General features: G+C 44.2%; 1 protein-coding gene and 1 long non-coding RNA gene across 3 annotated transcripts in view; one reads left to right on the plus strand and one right to left on the minus strand.

The window, feature by feature from the left end:
- LOC143298182 (diacylglycerol lipase-alpha-like) overlaps nt 1-17,842 on the minus strand; it is a 130,656-nt gene that overhangs the window by 70,503 nt on the left and 42,311 nt on the right. For both annotated transcript variants that reach the window (XM_076610932.1, XM_076610930.1), the window contains exons 4-5: nt 13,867-14,038; nt 11,675-11,716 (exon numbers count right to left, since the gene is read on the minus strand). In XM_076610932.1, the coding sequence (XP_076467047.1) occupies nt 11,675-11,716; nt 13,867-14,038 (214 nt within the window). The remainder of the gene's footprint in view (nt 1-11,674; nt 11,717-13,866; nt 14,039-17,842) is intronic.
- LOC143298183 (uncharacterized) lies at nt 1,882-16,565 on the plus strand. Its single transcript, XR_013057361.1, has 4 exons — nt 1,882-1,910; nt 4,348-4,401; nt 9,653-9,694; nt 16,108-16,565. It is a non-coding gene; the product is annotated as an uncharacterized LOC143298183 (long non-coding RNA).

Consider the following 17,842-nt stretch of genomic DNA (forward strand, 5'->3'; position numbering starts at 1 on the left):
GTACCATACTACTCCCCCCTCCTCTCTACCTTTTAAATTATTCAAATTAAAACCAGAAATCCTTCCTCGGAATCAGTTGGTGTCACTCCACGCGGAAGAAACTTCAACGTCAAACGGGTCAGAGCCTGCCCTGACATCCGGACGAAACAAAATCGTTTCTACGTCTATGTCCGAGGTGATTCAGTTTCCTGGCTTTTGAGAGAGAAACCGTCCCGTGCCCATGTTATTAACTGTTATGCTCGGGAAGAAAGTGAGTATGGGGGAGAGGGAGGGATATGGCAGACTGACTTTCAGTTTGAGCGCATGCATCGGTACCCATGTCGTATACTATCCAATCCCATTCAGATATAATCGTATCACAATAGCATAAATCGCGATATCACATTATACATAATTATATATATGAGAGTGAGAGAATTTGTCAGGAGGATTCACATTCTTTTGACTAAATAAATCTCTGAAGAAAAAAAAAATCTAAGATCCGCCGAAAAACCCCATTTTGTTCTTGTTACACACACACACACACACACACACACACACACACACACACACACATCACACGCGCACGTACACATAGACACGTATTCACACATGATTCAACACACACACACACACAGAGAACACTTACGCGAACACACACATACACGCGCGCGCGCGCACACACACACACACACATAGACATAGAAACGCACACACACACACACACACACACACACAGAGAGAGAGAGAGAGAGAGAGAGCTGATGCAGTGAGAAATGGAACCTTTTAGCGGTTTTACTGGCTGGCCTAATTGATCGACTGGCTGTGTTCTGTGCTTCAGCATTTTACCGATTATTGGATGGGTGTGGGCCTGAACTTTTACTTCTCTGTCCCCCGTCCCGTTCTTCAAATATTCAAGCCACGAAGCAAGTAATGCAGCATATCACTTTTCATAACATATACTATTGGCTATTAATGTTGGAGTTCTGAATTTCATAATGGAAAAAAAAAAATACACAAAAACAAAACGTTTTCAGTTTTCAGTTTCAAGGAAGTGTCTTCTTCTTCGTTCGTGGGCTGCAGCTCCCACGTTCACTCGAATGTTCACGAGTGGGCTTTTACGTGTATGACCGTTTTTACCCCGCCATACAGGCAGCCATACTCCGTTTTCGGGGGTGTGCATGCTGGGTATGTTCCTGTTTCCATAACCCACCGAACGCTGACATGGGTAAAAGCATCTTTTAACGTGCATATTTGATCTTCTGTGTACACACACGAAGGGGGTTCAGGCACAAGCAAGTCTGCACATATACTGACTTTGGAGATCGGAAAAATCTCCACCATTTACCCAGCAGGCGCCGTAACTGAGATTCGAACCCGGGACCCTCAGACTGAAAGTCCAACGCTTTAACCACTCGGCTGTTGCGCCCGTCAAGGAGGTGTCAAAGCGTCAGGAATGATTCTGCTTGAAAATATTACCACCACCACCACTACTACTAATAGTATCATTATTATCATCATTAATATTAATAATGAATGGTGAAATGGAGAGGAAGCTTGACCTACGAATAAACCTTGCACGCTGTCAGGCCTTGACAGTCTACCTTTGGCTTGTATAAAAACTTTTAAAAAGATGAAATAAAATAAACGAAAACTGCCAATAGCCTTTTGGACTCTATTGCGCTCTATCGTGCTTTGAAATCGTGTATCCTGTGCTGAGCTATCTTTGTATATAGTGTGCTGCGCTGTGTTGTAGACTTTTCTGTTTTGCTCTCTTCTGTTCCATGCGCTGAGCTGTGCTGTGGAAAGCTTTGCATTTTTGTGTTATGTTCTGTTTCGTTCGGTGATTCTGAGTCATGCTGTGTTGTGACTATACTGTTCTATGTGCCGATCTCAGCTGTGTTATGATCTGTTCTATTCTGTACGATGTGGTGAGTTGTATTGTGTACAGCTACGCTGTTTTCTGTTCTGTCTTGTTCTATGTGCTGAGCTGTGTTGTGGATAGCTTTGCTGCTTTGTGTTCTGTTTTGTTCTGTTCCCTATGCTGAGCTGTGCTGTGATATGATCTGTTCTATTCTATTTCATGTGCTGACTTGTGCTGTGAATAGCTGTAATGGGTTGTCTCTGCACAAAATTCAGCGCTATATAAATAGTAGTATTATTATTATGGGTTGTGCAATTTTGTTATCTCATGTATCCTCCCACTATACGTACGCCTTGCCTGTTCTTATAAAGCGTCGAGTTATAACAATATTTCAACAAAGAATGAAAAAAAGTGCTTGGGTTTCTTTTCTTTCAAGACATCTAATATCGACAACCAATCCACCCTGTTCACACACACACACACACACACAGAGAGAGAGAGAGAGAGAGAGAGAGAGAGAGAGAGAGGACAACAACACAGATAATCAATAATACACACAACCACCACTTGTACCTAGCTTCACGCCAGCCCAGGGCTTGTTGGAAAAACAACAGCCGCCACTGAATCAATACTCTCAAAGTCACGAGTGCTGGAAAAACTCTCGGTCGTTTCAACGAAACATTTCTGAGAGACACATCACAATGCAATGGCAGGAAGGGGTAGAAGGTGGCGGATGTGTGTGTGTGTGTGTGTGTGTGTGTGTGTTTGTGTGTCTGTTTGTCTGTGTGTGTGCGCGCGCGCGCGCGTGTGTGTGTGTGTGTTGGGAGGAGGCTAGAGGAGAAAAAAGATAAAAAGATGGAGAGGAGACATGTTGCAAGACAGTTTCCTAATCGATATTTCACTATCGACGGTGAAGTGGAAATTTTGAAATGGAAGCACACATCACTGAAGTTCGTGTGGTGTCTGATTTCATTATGAAGGCCATGAAGTAATGTTAACCCATTCTTTTCTCAAACACGCGTTTGTACATTTGCGTGTAGGGTCTATACAGTCTGGCTGTTTTGTAAATCAGTCTTACTGTTTGACTCCTCCGTCGCAACTATATAACATTTTTTACATGGGAGATGTGTTCAAAACAAACTCTCCGTGTACCTTTAGAATGTGTGTGTGTGTGTCTGCGTGCGTGTGTGTGTGTGTGCGCGCGCGCACGCACGCGTATGAGGGAGCGTTCGTGCGCGCTTGTGTTTGTGTATGTGTGTGTGCAAGCGCTGTGTGCGGGCATGTGTGTGTGTGTGCATCTATGTGTATGAGATAGAGAGAAGGAGGGAGGAAGAGAAATTGCGCGCGTGTGTGTGTGTGCGTGCATGCGCGCGTGTTTGTGTATGTTTGATTTTCGCTTAATAAGAAAGATACCCCAGGTTATGATAAAGATCTGCTGGTTTGAACGGCTTATTCTCTGTACCCCCATGAGGGGTACAGCAGTGTTGATTTGTTTGATGATACTGAACCAACTATTATCAATCACAAAAGTATGATTGTGAAGTCCTTTTGGAAACGACTTCAATGCATACTAAACATGTTTGCAAATTCTAGTCAGATTGGAAATAACAATTTTAATAATATTTTTTGTACACAAAATCAACACAAGTGCTTGGAGATGATACCAACTCGGAACTCGCAAGCTATTCACAGGCCAAATGATTATGGTGACAGACTACCAGATAAATTATATGTAAATCATTTTCATTGTGCATCGCAAATGGCAGGGTGTGGAAGAGATGCTGGTGTTGGAATGTGTACGAGTAATGACTGTTCTGTTATTATTTCATTAGTTCATATCACCTATTAACACAATTTTGGATTTTGCTGTAGATCCATTTGATGCAATGCTTTCTGATGTGGTGTTATCTTACACAGTAACAGCGAGAATACTTCTCACACAGGGACATTAGACCACCAACAACAAACAAACAATGAAAGTGAAACATACACGATGGTAAGCAAGAGCATGCGATGATCACAAAACGGAATTATTCAAAGAAAAACTGTTCACAAAATTTTGAACAGAGTTTAGAGGTACATTGCATGATACAGACATTCATACAATCAAAAAGCATATCACACACACCCTGATTATCTTCAGCAGAAGAAACAGTCGGAATTATAAAGTGGTTTGATAAGATGTGGACAGAAGCGATCCCCGCATTTCACATCAAAACACAAACTTAGATTTCATTACTCAGAACATAATCGTGCAGATTTCATGACTAAAAGTAATGTTTATACATGCTCATCTTGAGAAGAGCAGAAAGAAGTATGCAATGGAAGTGGCATGATGAATTGCGTAATTCAGAGCACTTGGAATCAAATTGATTTTGGGAAAAAAAATTGAAGGAAGGGGTTCAAAAAACACGATGAATCTAAATGATTTTCTAAACCACTTTGATTCGCTGAACATGACAGTAGAAGATCCAGATTATCTAAACTGTAATTTATCTACACAGGTCCAGGAAGATTACGAAAACTCATCAAGAAATGCACCCATCACGGAAGAAGAGGTAATTAATGCCGTGAGCCGTCTGAAGAAAGGCAAAGCCACAGGGATTAACCTGATTCGGAACGAATACATTATCAACAGTGTTCCTTTGCTTCTTCCAGTTTATTTTAAGTTGTTTCAACAAACTCCTTGATGAAGGTTCTGTCCCAGAGAAATGGGTGGTGGGTCTAATTTTACTCTTATATAAGTGGAAGGGAGATCAGTTAGACATGAGGAGTTTGTACTATTCTCCAAGTTTGGTTAAATATACTTACCATGTCAAACTGATGCAAACCAGGCCTATCTTGCTCCAGTTGGCCAAAGTTTCGTGGCAACTCAGTGATAAGTCTCGCGAATAGCCAATCAAACGTCATTTCCGAATGGAGCTAATTAGTCATTCCAATGGCTAGCAAAGAAACGCCCCATGTGAAGCACGGCAAGAACCGCGGGAACGGTCGGGCATTCGAGATTGACATGGTAAATATATTCAGCCAAACTGAGAGTATAACACAAACTTATCATTTTGGTGTCATATACTGTCTGGCTGATTGATTAATTGGGTTAATTAGTATTTGTGACAATGAACTGATTAACAGGAGGAGTCTGTCTTATACTCCCTGTTTGGTGATACATATACTTACCATGCCAAACTGATGCAAACTAGGCCTATCGGTTTGCTCTGCTTGGCCAAATTTCGCGTGGCTAAAGGTGAAAAGACACCCCGTCTTGCCCGGTCCACTCTTAGCCAATCAAACGCCTCTAAAAGTAGAAAGCGCTGAATCATTCCGTGGCCATCGAGATTTTCTTCTTCTTTTTTTTTTCTTTTTTTTTTTAATAATGCCCCATGAGAACCGCAGCGGAGACGTGGGGACGGACGGGCGGGCATTCGAGTTTGACATGGTAAACAGGAAGTATCATACAAATTCCTCCTTTTGGTGTCATATACTGTACCATGTCAAACTGATGCAGAATTTAAAGCAAATGGAGGAGGGAGACGCCTACTGGTTCGCATGGGGAGCCCTTGTAACCGAGACGACAGTGTCAACCTCGACAAAGGAAATCCCCTTTGAACCGTCAGCCCTGGTCAAACGGAAATCCCTGAGGTAGAAGTTGATGAAGGGATTCTCAGACCGCCAGAAGTCTGCCTCCAAGACATGCTGCAGCGGCACTGAGTGCTGGAAAGCAGCTTAAGTGGCTATGCCCGTACTTCGTGTGCTCTGGGATTAAGACAGCTGATATCCCTGTGAGCATGAAAGTAGACTCTAAGAATGACTTGGGAGCCCAGCGGGAAATGGTGCCTGCAGCAATGTCTTTCTTGTAATTCTCATTGAGGGAGATTAGAAGATGTCTCTGAGAAGAACACCTGTGGCGAGACCTATCCCAATAGTATCTGAGACACCAAACAGGGCAGAGATGCCTATCCTCATCGTCTTAGGCAAGAATATCAGACAAAGGCCTGACCGTCAGAGAGGGGGAAGGGGCCTCCAGGTCTTGGTTCTTAGCCAGGAACTCTGGAAGGAAACGGAGGGTGATGGAACCATCTCTGTGGAAAAAGACCAGATCTTGTGGCATTCCACTAAGACCATGTATCTCGCTTCTACGACGGCCCGTGTCCAGCAACAAAAGGAAAGTGGTCTTGAGGGTGAGTAAGTCAAAAGGAACAGTACCCAAAGGCTCTAAGGGTTGCTTTTGAATAAAATCAAGCACCAGGAATAAGTCCCACAGGGGGACTCTCTTGGGGTTTCTAGCTTCCTTCAGAGAGGTGTCCCTAGACACCTCTCTGAGCAGGAAATCCGCTTCAAAGGAAAGACCATCAAGCTGTCGGATGGTGGTACAGATGGCAGACCTGTACCCTCGCACAGAACTAGCAAACAGGTTGAGAACCGAGGAGCAGTGAGCCTGAAAGTTGGCCAGCTGCATGCTCCTAGGGTTAGCAGGGGAAACGTCCTGAGCTGTACACTCCCGCAACCATTTCTTCCAGCGAAAGTCATATAAAGCCTCAGTACCCGCCCTCCTTGCTTTGGAGACTACAGAGAGGAAGTCAGTGGAGGCGCCCCCCTCAGTAAGCACCTCCGACACAGAGGCCGACAGAGGGATCAAAGACTTCAATGGTGGTGCTGACAGTTCCGACCACACAGCAACCACACGTGCAGGTGGAGCAGCTGATGATTGAAATGAGGGATCCCCGAACGAGGCTGCCTCAGCAGATGAGGTTTGATTTCGAGTCACAGTGGTGGAACGTGTGTCAGGGACTGACGGTCCGGATACCAGGGCTGAGCTGGCCATTTCGGCGCAATAAGAATCAGCTGCGGGTGTTCCAATCTGGCTTTCCACGTCACCTTGGACAGAATTGGAAAAGGAAGAAATGCGTAGGCAATGTGATTGCTCCAGTCTAGAGTATCCACTGCCCACGATTCCAGGTCGGCGACCAGTAAGACATAAGTGGGGAATCTTGTTGAACTTTGTGGCAAAGAGGTCCATCATTGGCTGAAACCAGCGCTCGCACACCCCCTGAAGGCTGTCCCTGTCCAGGGACCACTCTATGTGGATGACACTCTTGGACCTGCTGAGTGCATCTGCCAGGATGTTAGCTTTCCATGATATGTGTCTCGTTGAAAGAGCAATGCCCTTCCTGTGGCACCAACGGCGAGCCTCAGTCTGCAGGGAGAGGTCTGCCGAATGCGCCCCGAGACCTTTGGATCATGAACAACCGGCCGTAAAAACCGGGGCCTGGGTCCGAGAGCTGAGATATCGCCCCTATGAGGAGTAGGTGCGATATCTCTGCTTCTAAGACGCTGTCCTGCTCTGCCAAGCTGGCCACATAAGGTGGAGGAGTGGGTCTTAAGAGGGGGCAGTCCTCTGCTCAAGGCAGCATGTACCCCAACTCTAGCACCGACACAATCCAGTCCCAGAGCGCACCACTGATGTGCGTGCTGGGACGGGTTTCTTACTTAGAGGGGGTGGACGACTGGCGGTGCTGAATCAGAGCCCAGTCACTGAGGGTGCTGCCTTCTGGCTTTAGGCATGGCCGGTTGCTTGGACGGACATGAGGTGGTTTATTCCTCTGCGCACGTTGCTTCGACTTAGGTGGCATTGTGTATGGAAGGGCCCTGGTGGCCAGTCTCTTCAATGGCAGCAAACCCTGATGCCCCTGGGAGGTGTGGGCTAAATATGAAGCCACCTCTCTGTTCGTCTCTGCCCTGTGGCTGACAAAATGGGGTGCATCCTGGCCGAAGAGGGAGTGCTGCTGTGCTGGGATGGACCGCAAGGCAGCCCTCTCCTCTAATGGAATGTTGGAGATGTGGAGAACGGCATCACGCCGAGCCAGCACAGTACTGAAGTGAAGGCTGGTAGCTGTGTCTGTGGCTGCTGTTAGACCAGAGGCTACCCTATTGCCAAAAGTGTTAAACTCTGGTCAATGAAGAGTCCCGGAGGGACAGAGGAAAGCCACCCCATATCCTGATTAATCAGACGCTGTTCCTACAGCTCACTGGCCCTGTGGGGGAAAGCATCGAAAAAGGAAAAAGCCGTGGAAACCTCAAGAAGGCAGCGGCGGGCCAATCTGTCCCACTCTGCTGACGTTTTAAAGGATAGATTAGCTGAAATGGGGGAAGGTGCTGCGCTGGGAGACCAGTGAGGGCATCCCTGGATGCAAGAGCGACCCATGACTGCTGTGAGGGGACAAACGCCCACTCATCTCCCTGTAGGATTGAGGCCTGGGGGGAGAGGGAGGGGGGGACTGCAGCCATCGGTCCTGAAAGGAGGCCGTTGTGACCGTGGAGGTCACCTGTGGGGTGACAGAGACCCGGTTTGTGGACTGAGTGGCAATATTGGCCGAGGAGCTCGACCTGACCGACAAGACGTCAATCCCACTTGTCAAGGCCATGTGTGTCACCCTGTGAGATGTGCTGGATTGGATCCTGGGGGAAGAGGATGAGGGGTTGGCCCCTGGTCCTCCCAGCAACCCAGCATGCACCATAGGTGCGCCCCAGTACAGGTAGAATGGGGGAAACCACCCGTGGGCGCCAGCCATCCTGTGACCCCACCCCCCAAGGGTCACTGGCGCCTTGACCTCCATGAAGGGAAAAAACTTGACCAAGTCAGAGGGAGGTCAGGTCCGACTTGGTTGTCAGTCCCGCCAGAAGACCGGTGCGCTGACACGTGCGTGCCTCCCAAGCAGAGGAGACCAGCTGGATAGCGAGAAGACTTGCAAAGCAGGTGGCCACGCACCCCGAATCCCCTCCATTGGGGAGACTGGGGTCGCTTGGCCTGGGCTGGGCAAAGTAGAGGTTCCCCCCCCCCCTCCTCCCCCCTCCTCAGAACCAGGATTTTCTTCCCCACAGATGGAGGTGAGGGAAGAGGCTCGGCAGTGGAGGGAGGACGGGAAATAGCAATGAAACCCCTGAGGGCCGTCTCAGCGTGGGGAAAAGGGTAACGGCCGGTCACAGCCTCCACTTGAGAGTTCGTACCTAGCCTCCTGTCCCCACTGCCAAGAGCGGACTTGCCACTCCCCCTTATTCCGGCTTCCCGCTGGGACACCTCGTAAGGCGACGCTCGTACCCCTTTTCCACCCAGTCCCAGTCATGACCGTTTTAATGGGACGAGCGTCGCCTCCGCGATCAGCGTCAAAGGACGCATCGCCACGGTCCCGATTGGGAAAAGCATTGAGCTCCGGGCCTGGGAGAGTCTCTTGCCATGTCTTGATCCCAGCATCAGGGTTTCTGCTGTCGTGGGATGACGTACGAGGCATGGTAACCGCGCTTAAGCACCCAACGAAAGTTCCGAGGCCCGAAAGAGAAAGGACAGATGGGATCGACTGAGAGGTTGAGAAAAGGTACGATTCAAGGGGGCAGAGTCGAATCGAGTACACAAAAGGTAAGAATACAATAAAATCAAGTCGCATGCAACAAAATAAGGCCAAATGAACACGCTTAATAGCCAAAAAAAGCGTTAGACGAGACAGAGCGTAAACCCGACAAGATGAGCGTCGAGCGCCTTGCCCAAAGGAAAGATTTCCGCGCTTGTAGCTTTCAGAGGCGTTTGACTGGCTAAGAGCGGACCGGGCAAGACGGGGTGTCTTTTCACCGTTAGCCGCACGAAATTTGGCCAAGCAGAGCAAACCCATAGGCCTAGTTTGCATCAGTTTGACATGGTACAGTATATGACACCAAAAAGGTTAATTACTATGTGTGCTCAGCTTAGAAAATCAATGTTGGACACCTTAGGAAATATATAATCGAATCTGGAGCACTAATGGACATGACTCATTACAGGAACAAGTACCAAGGAATGGAGGAAATGACGAAGGGAGATTGGTAAGTAGGTAGACATGAAGATATGGAAACATGGGCGATGGAAGGTAGGTAAACCGGGATTTATGTCAGTGTGTAGGCAGACAGTTTCTCCAGTTTTAGAGTTATGCGTGCGTGAGAATGACTGGTGCGAAAGCGCTTAGATTTGTCTATGCACAAGATTCAGCACTATATAAATACCATTATTATTATTAGACAGGCAAACATGAATTTATGTAAGCAGTTAAATAGGTAGGTAGACAGGAATAATTAATGTAGGTAGGTAGGTAAGTCTGGAGGGAGGCTGGCATGGGAAAAAAGGGCATATGGGTAGACTAGTGGGTACACATACATGTGACTGAGGTGGCTGGTTAGATAGATGGCTAATTCACTGCTTGCTTGGCTGGTTAGGTGAGCAGTTAAGTGCTCGCTCGGCTTTTTTGCAGAGTTTTCCATCGTTTATACCAAGACCATCTCAGATATGCCAGACATAATACTCATAACAACTGTCAAGACAATGTAGGTATGAATCAAGGCATAACTAATCGTCAAATGTCGATCTCACCACTATTATTTTCAAGGCTAATCAATTTCCGGCAATGGGAAACACAATCAAAGATAACCTGGAACAAACAGAAAATCGTGTCGTAGCGACACACAGATGTGTGAAAGGAGATGACAAGCAGACAGGAACATAGCGAAAGGAACGAACAGGCAACAGCATGCTAGGGAAGGGATCGTGGATACGTGCAGATGCTGATCTATCACAATGCTGCCAGCCAACATGGTAGTAGACATGCCGATATATCAAAACTGTATGTTGCTACAGACAGGCCGTTATCACTACAATGCGAACACACGAAAAGCAGGACTAAACAGAAGAAGAAAAATACATTACTGTGACTGCTTCATTACATCATAATGAGCACGCTTTATGTGTGCTACAACGTGGGGAAATGGGTTAAATGGGGAAAAAGGGTTAAGCATTCAGAGCACAATAATTATTAGTTGATATATCTTATATATGATTACTTCATGACATCAATATAAGCATGCTTTGTGGGTTGTTACAACGAAGGTAAACGGAGAAAGGGTTAAGCATTTAGTACAGAATTAGCTGATAATATATTTCAGTAGGTTATCTACAAACAGCAATTGAGACGTGTTGGAGACAAAAAATAATAAATAATTCCGTTATATGCATTGCCGTATGGTGCATTCAAAGGATGTATGCGTGTTAGTGGTGTTTATTAGTGCACAGGCTAAAATGGTAAACAGCACTGTACAGTCACATATGGTACAACGCTGTGCACATGCTAAAAAGACTGCATCTTCCGATAAAACAAAGCTGTCAACAGAGTGTCAAGCCATGTCTTATTGAATAAAAACTATCTGCATAATTCAAAAACTTAATGGCTTTGTAAAGTAGGCTACCACAAATCCAGCGTAATAGTGCAGGCAAACACACACAGTTTTAATAATATCACAGTAATTTTTACAGCATTTACCCGAAGCTGAGTCTAAAATATGCAGAGAAGCCGAGGCATATCTTCAGAAACGTCCACATGGATCCATAAGGATATGTTATCATGAAAGTTGGCACAAATCATGTTGTATCATTGTGATTCAAAAATAGTATGATTTCATATTACATATACAGTAGAACAACAACAAAAAAAGACCTACAGAAAGACAATAAATAACGGCATACAGACAAACCGAAATAGATCTAAGAAAGAAAGAAAGGAAAAGAAAGAAAGAACGGAGAAAACATTTTTAAATATAAATACGCGTGCTTCTGTGGCTTCTGTCCTTCCTTTTTTTCATTGACAATGATATTCTCAACAGTCACCAAAGCAGACCATATTCTAGGAACTCACTGTGGATGCTTACATATACCTGGCTCTCTTAATTAAAAAAAAAAAAAATCCTTTACTGGCACACTCTGAAGACAGCTCTGTTTTAGCAACGGATGCTAAGGTCTCAAAATAAATCTCACAGTACCTTTCGAATCGCTTGAGGAAAAATTCTCTGATTAGTCTAGACCTGGGGAGCAAACAAAACAAAAAGCAAATGCCTTTTCACTACATTCTCATTCATGCATATGGGCTACCGCACCAACACAACCACTCAAACACAACTGATATCACAACAGTCAAAATAAAACAAGCCAAAACGAAAAAGAAAAAGAAAAAAAAAAGAACAAGAAGAAGAAAAGACGAAGAATATAGAAGCAGAAAACTGGTCTGTCAAGACATACGAACAAACCCTATGTGAAAAAAAATGTTCATTTTCATTGAGTATAAAAAAAACATCGAACTTTCGGTGCCCAAGACAGGAGACATCACACGTTCGCACGCACATATGCACGCACACATACACGTACGTATGCACGCACACATGCATGCACGTGTGCACGCACACATACACACCTATGCACGCACATATGCACGCACACGTGCACGCACGTATGCACGCATCCATGCACCCGCACCCCCCCCCCCCCCCCCCCCCCCCCACACACACACACCACTTGCCTAGGGAACGTGTACAAAGTTAAGTTCGAAAGAGCCGAAATAGCTTTATATTTACAATGTTCATGAGGTTCTCTCAAGGACCTTATTTTCTCCATTGTCTAATGGGTAACTAGTTGAATACTTTCCAATTGTCAGGTGCTCAATTTCCCCTTAAAACCGTCTTACTCATTCCCACCTGCAAGTTAAAGACTTCTTGTGGGGCGTCATTTAAACTATTATCAATTTGAAAAGAATACAGATGAGGTCAATGATCCAAAGAAAACAAATCCAATCATTCTGTAAAAAAAAATCCCTATAGACAGGTGAGAAAAGCATAGATCTTGTGTCAATATCTGTAGTCTGATAAATACATGATGACAGATTTTCCTTCATTAGGTGTAGCCTGAAAAATACATCTTATCCCATAAGTTACAGCCTGAAAATGTATCATAAAAGATATCCCTTAATAAGCAATAGCCTGACATATACATTATAAAAGATCTTGCTTCATTACATGTAACCTGATCAATTATACAATCTCTTCTTACATAAGTTTTAGCCTGACAAATACGGTATAAAAGGTCCTGCACTGCATGCAGCCCGATAAATACATTATAACAGATCTTTCTTAATTATCTGTGGCCTGACAAATACATTATAAAAGATCTTCCTTCATGAGATGTAGCCTAACAAATACACTGCAAAATGTCTTCTGTTATTATCTGTTGCTAACAAATGCATTGTAAAAGATTATTATCTGCAGCTTCACAAATACACTGTAAAAGATTATCATCTGTAGCTCAACAAATACACTGTAAAAGATCTTCCCTCAAAATCTGTCGCCTGATAAATATGTTATAAAAGGTCTTACTTCAATATCTGTGGCCTGATGAATATGAATGATTTGATCCAACTGAGCTTTTCTCATATGCTTCCATTCCGCTGCAAAAATCGTTAAAATATTCAATACTCCGGGCGTATTGTCAGTATTTTTAGAACAATCTACATCTTAACAACAAAGCTTTAACTGTTAAACATCCACTTAGCTATTCACAAAATAACGACCTTATCTTTGACACGAAAAACAAAAGATTCTGCGTAAGTGTTACTAACATTTCAACAACTCTGATTCCCACGATTTCCCATGCATGTTAGAAAAATACAAGCGAACGGTTGCTGGAAAAAAATTGGGTTATGCCCCCCCCCCCCCCCCTCACACACACACACACGGTGAAGGTGGGACGCGTGGGTTATGGCAGGCGCCGTTTGATCTGAATCCATTTTTTCAAAACCGAAAGCCAGAAAGAAAAGGACATTTGTCTAACCACGAGTCTATTTCCACACTCATGCAAGACAAGATGCACAGAATCACGGTCGCCACTGGAAGCGCTGGTCCAACTACACACAGTCGCTGACTAACATTAAATAGAAATCAGGATATAAAACAACTGAATAGCATGTGGCGGTATTCTTTTTTCCCCAACCACTGTACAAAACTATGGATGCATATATTTGGGAACTTACACAACATTACTAATGCTGTTGTTCAAGCTATCAATACTAATGTTTTTCAAGCTAACAATTTCTCTCTCTCCCTCTCTCTCTCTCTCCTTCCTTCTCCCTAACACACACACACACACACACACACACACACACACACACACACACATGCCTCTTTACCTCTGCCTCCAGTTCCTCCTGCTGCCAGACTGTCTCCTGTTGGCACGGCGCCTGTCCTTCATGCTGTCCTGGTACTTCTTCATCTTGACCCACTTGGCGCCAGCCGTGTCGTACGTGCACCACACCGAGATGACGCAGCACAGCATCATCAGCCAGTTGCAGATCATTATACCTGTCCATAAAGGGTTCCTCATTTTTAGTCTCTTGACAGCTAAACACTGGGGAAACTAGATCAGAACAGAATGAATCCTAAGTGCAAAAACTGCTCTTTGTGTTGTTTTTTCTTCCTCTCACTTTTTTGTCCATTTTAACCGCTTGACTGGTGAACATCAGTGAAATCAGATCAGCGTAGCATGGATTCGGAATGCAAGAACTGCATTTTGTGTTGTATAATTGATCTTAGTGAGGAACAGTAATGCAGTCCCAAAAGGAAGGAGTCCAAATAAAGAATGATGTCTCACGTCCTTGGCAGAGTTGCACTGTAAGTGATCTTTGCATGGCATTAAGAAGTTTCCGATGTCCATGGAATTAGAATAGACTTTGGGCAATGCTTAACATTTAGTAAATTTCGCGCTGCTAAGAACGTTCATGCACTCAGATCCCAGACCTGTGACATCAGTTTTGTCTCAGGCAAAGCTCAATCCAACACTGACAAGCGTACTCGTCGGCAGTAGTCAAAGGGTTAATTCGGGTTTTATTTAGCAAAATCTCAACAACAACAAAACAAAACCAAAAAAAACGAGAATTGTTAGAAGAAAAAAACAGACATGGGAAAAAAGAAACAAAAAACAGACACACACAGAATAGTACTTGATTTACAAACTGCATCAACAGGAAACTGATGTTCATTGCACTTAACATGTGCCACAAACATATTTAAATAAGTAATACCTGCAGAGTATAGCACTTAATGCGATTCAGTGGAGTGAGTCTTAACTCTTTGTCCAAGGAAACTGTTCTTTTAATAAATCTGTGTGAATCGTCTGTGTCATGATATAGTTTGACACACTCGATCCTTTCCGTTGGGCAGCAAAAATATGATTTGGATCGTTCAGTTCTGTTGAGATCAGTTTCTCAAGTAGGCGTCACTGCGTTCGGACAAATCCATACGCGCTACACCGCATCTGCTATGCAGATGCCCCACAGCAGCATAATACAACGCACTAGAAAGGCTTTGAGTGCACGCATATATCTTTATGCACCTATCAGAGTGGATTTATTATACAGAATTTTGACGGAGGACAACACTGCAGTTGCCTTTGGTTCTTTTTCAGTGCGCCAAGGGCATGCACCATACGGGACCTCAGTTAATCGTCTCATCAGAATGACCAAACACTCAGTTTGATTTTCCGGTCAAACTTGGGAGAAAGGGCGAGACCAGGATTCGAACCCGGACCCTCACGGTCACTGCACTGGCAGATAAGCGTTTTAACCATTCCGCCACCTTCCTCCTTGAATCGAATGTGTATGCACTTGCAACCGCCCACCCCCATCTCCCTCCCAGCCCTGGATTTTTCGGTTTTGTTGTTGTTACAGTGAGGTCATGTATCATTTTCGATCTGAATCCACTACCGTGACCAGATATACAAGAATAACGGAAACTGCTGGATCGCACCTAAAGTTTATTGATTTCTTAAACCGCTCCTTCATCACAACTTAACTCAGTGATACATCAGACATAATTATGTACATGACCCAACTAGTGTGCCAGATGAATCAATAATAAATGCACACACTCAGGTGTACACATGGATACACACCAGAACTTATTTTGGTCGTGAACTGTCATGGTCTGATCACATTGCTGATCTAGGAAAACGAATTTCTAAAAGACTATACCTGCTTAGCAAGGTTATGAATTTTCTCATTCTTCAGTCCTGAAAACTATTTTTTCATGCACATAGAATAGAATAGAACAGAATATGTCTTTATTACCAAGTGTACTGGGGTCACAAGAATTATTGGGGAAGGGGTGAGGGGGGTATACATAAAAAGGTTAAAACATCAATCGAAAACCATATACAAACACACATACAGTAGAAATGATGACACATACATGTGTATATAAATATAAGAACTCACACGCACGCGCGCGTACACACACACACACACACACACACACACACACACACACACACACACACGTTTGAATATGGACGGGGCTGACGACCAGATCTTCAGGTATATGTTTGTTGATTGCACAATGCTCTTTAAACATACTGGATAATAATTATGTTCCAGAGACAAGGAATTGACTGCCTTGGGGGAAAAGGCTACTGGCGAAGCGATTTGTTTTGGTCCCAAAACTTCTGTACCGACGACCCGAGGGGAGAATCTCGAAAATCCCAAAAACTGGATGTGATTTGTCCTGGCTGATTGATATGGCTTTTTTGAGTAGCCGTTCATGATGTATGTAGTATGGAGAAGGCACATCAGCCCCGGAAATCTTGGTGCAGTTTTTTCCGATTCTGTTCAGAGCTGTGATTTCTGCCTTAGAAATGTTTCCGTACCAAACAGTAACAGCAAAGATTAATACACTTTCAATGACTGCTCTGTAAAAATCAAGTATTTCTTTTTTAATTCCGAACTTGTTGAGGCGCCGAAGAAAGTACAGGCGCTGTTGTGCTTTCTTAACAATTGTTTTTCGTATTTTTCTCCCATTTCGTATTTTTCTCCCATTTCAAATCATCAGAAATGATATATTCTATCCGTCATGATTTATACATCTATATTGTAGGTTTGTGCTAGCGAAATAAACCTGAAACACATCAGTCGTTGGTTCAAAAGAGACAAAGAAAATAAAAGTTTAGAAATCTGATCCTGTGACATATACTGAATGCAAGAATGAGACACTCTCCGTTCTACTCTCTGTGTGTGTGTGTGTGTGTGTGTGTGTGTGTGTGTGTGTGTGTGTGTGTGTGTGTGTGTGTGTGTGTGCGTGTGTGTGTGTGTGTGTGTGTGTTTCAAATTTAAAGATGATGTATTATTTTAACAATATGATTCAAACCTCAATTTCATTTGGCGTTACATGACTGTTGATACGTACGTATATGTGATAGTTTGTTATGGCTGTGATGTGATTGTACGTCCATGTATTCCATGGCATAAGAATGAACAAATGATTCCATTCGCATCGCATCGCATCGAATCGCATCGCATTCTCTCTCTCTCTCTCTCTCTCTCTCTCTCTCTCTCTCTCTCTCTCACACACACACACACACACACACACACACACACACACACACACACATTCATAATTACGTATTTCATCAACCTGTATGTAATATGAATTTATTTCCCTCCTTTGTTTAACTGTTCAATCTGTTCTTTTCCACAGACTGTATAATTCTATAGCAGCATGATGGATCACCATAATCACCACTACTTTTCCTTTTACCCACGTTTTCCCCTTCCTCTCATGACATGTCCCCTTTATATTTTTGAATGAACTGGCTTTCCACGCAATGAGACGGACAAATCAATCCCCGGGTACAACTGTCCTGCCAGACCAGAACTTGATGACTTTCTGGAATGCTCCAGTCTGTTCGGGAGAATGAGTGGGGTGAGATGGGCGGTAGCCTGGTTGGGAGGGGGTGGGGTGGGGTGGGGGTAAGGACGATAGTGTTTTACGTTCAGATTTACCGCTCGTCTGACCCTCTGTGTGTGTGTGTGTGTGTGTGTGTGTGTGTGTGTGTGCGTGCGTGTGCGGGCGTGCGTGCGTGCGTGCGTGTGTGTGTGTGCGTGTGTGTGTGTGTGTGTGTGTGTGAGTGTGTGCATTGTGTTTGACTATGAATTATTCCAGAGCGCACTGAGACGTTTGAAAGCACTATAGAAATGGACTGTCATTGTTTTTTTATTTTTTGTGTTTTTTTTATTGTTATTGTCATTGTTATGTTGTTGTCATCATGAATATTATTATTACTATTACTATCATCATCATCATCATTATTCATTATTTTTCCAGCAACACACATGA

This window comes from Babylonia areolata, chromosome 23, assembly GCF_041734735.1.
Source record: "Babylonia areolata isolate BAREFJ2019XMU chromosome 23, ASM4173473v1, whole genome shotgun sequence".
Lineage (NCBI taxonomy): Eukaryota > Metazoa > Mollusca > Gastropoda > Neogastropoda > Buccinidae > Babylonia > Babylonia areolata.